Source organism: Austrofundulus limnaeus, unplaced genomic scaffold, assembly GCF_001266775.1.
Source record: "Austrofundulus limnaeus strain Quisiro unplaced genomic scaffold, Austrofundulus_limnaeus-1.0 Scaffold1730, whole genome shotgun sequence".
Classification (NCBI taxonomy): domain Eukaryota; kingdom Metazoa; phylum Chordata; class Actinopteri; order Cyprinodontiformes; family Rivulidae; genus Austrofundulus; species Austrofundulus limnaeus.
In genome coordinates this window covers 1-828 of record NW_013954132.1, presented here as the reverse complement: position 1 = coordinate 828, position 828 = coordinate 1, and the positions used below count along the sequence as shown (strand labels likewise).

At 57.2% G+C, this 828-nt stretch overlaps 1 protein-coding gene across 1 annotated transcript in view; it reads right to left on the bottom strand.

Annotated features, from left to right (window-relative positions):
• Positions 1 to 821, bottom strand: part of LOC106536212 (LMBR1 domain-containing protein 2-B) — a gene marked incomplete at its 3' end in the record, with an annotated part of 17,562 nt that extends 16,741 nt beyond the window's left edge. The window contains 2 exon segments of the mRNA XM_014033420.1: positions 317 to 417; positions 510 to 821. Coding sequence (XP_013888874.1) covers positions 317 to 417; positions 510 to 683 — 275 coding nt within the window.
• Between the last annotated feature and the right edge of the window lie 7 nt (positions 822 to 828).

The following is an 828-nucleotide window of genomic DNA, read 5'->3' as shown; positions in this document are numbered from 1 at the left end:
GTTTTGAGTGTGTTTTGAGTGTGTTCTGAGTGTGTTCTGAGTGTGTTCTGAGTGTGTTCTGAGTGTGTTCTGAGTGTTTTCTGAGTGTGTTCTGGGTGTGTTCTGGGTGTGTTCTGGGTGGGTTCTGGGTGTGTTCTGAGTGTTTTCTGAGTGTGTTCTGGGTGTGTTCTGGGTGTGTTCTGGGTGGGTTCTGGGTGGGTTCTGGCTGTGTTCTGGGTGTGTTCTGGGTGTGTTCTGGGTGGGTTCTAGGTGTGTTCTGGGTGGGTTCTGAGTGGGTTCTGGGTGGGTTCTGAGTGGGTTCTGGGTGGGTTCTGACCTTTTGGTCGGGGCTGCAGATGTGTTGGACGTGCTGTGGTTGACCGGACTGATGGAGGGATCCGGGTCCTGGTGGTCCAGGATGCACTGCCTGTAGATGGTCTGTAAGAACAAGACGGGTCGTTGAAAACAGTCAGAACTTGGTTCTGCTTCAGGTGGTTCTGGAGCCTGGGACCCGGCGGGTCGGTACGGACCGTGCTGACGTCCAGAGGGAGGATGAAGACGATGAGGAAGCAGAGGTACCAGGCCAGCAGGGTGCCGAACAGAACCATCCTCTGCTGCTTCTGGAAGTCTCCGTAGCGCTGCAGCAGGAACAGGGCCAGGAAGAAGACCAGGACGATCTCCAGACCCAGAGCCGCTCCGCTCATGGTGCCGGTCCCTGCGGGTCCACCAGAGTCCTGCAGGAGACCAGGTCCAGACTGAGTCCTGCAGGAGACCAGGTCCACCAGAGTCCTGCAGGAGACCAGGTCCACCAGAGTCCTGCAGGAGACCAGGTCCACCAGAGTCCTGCAA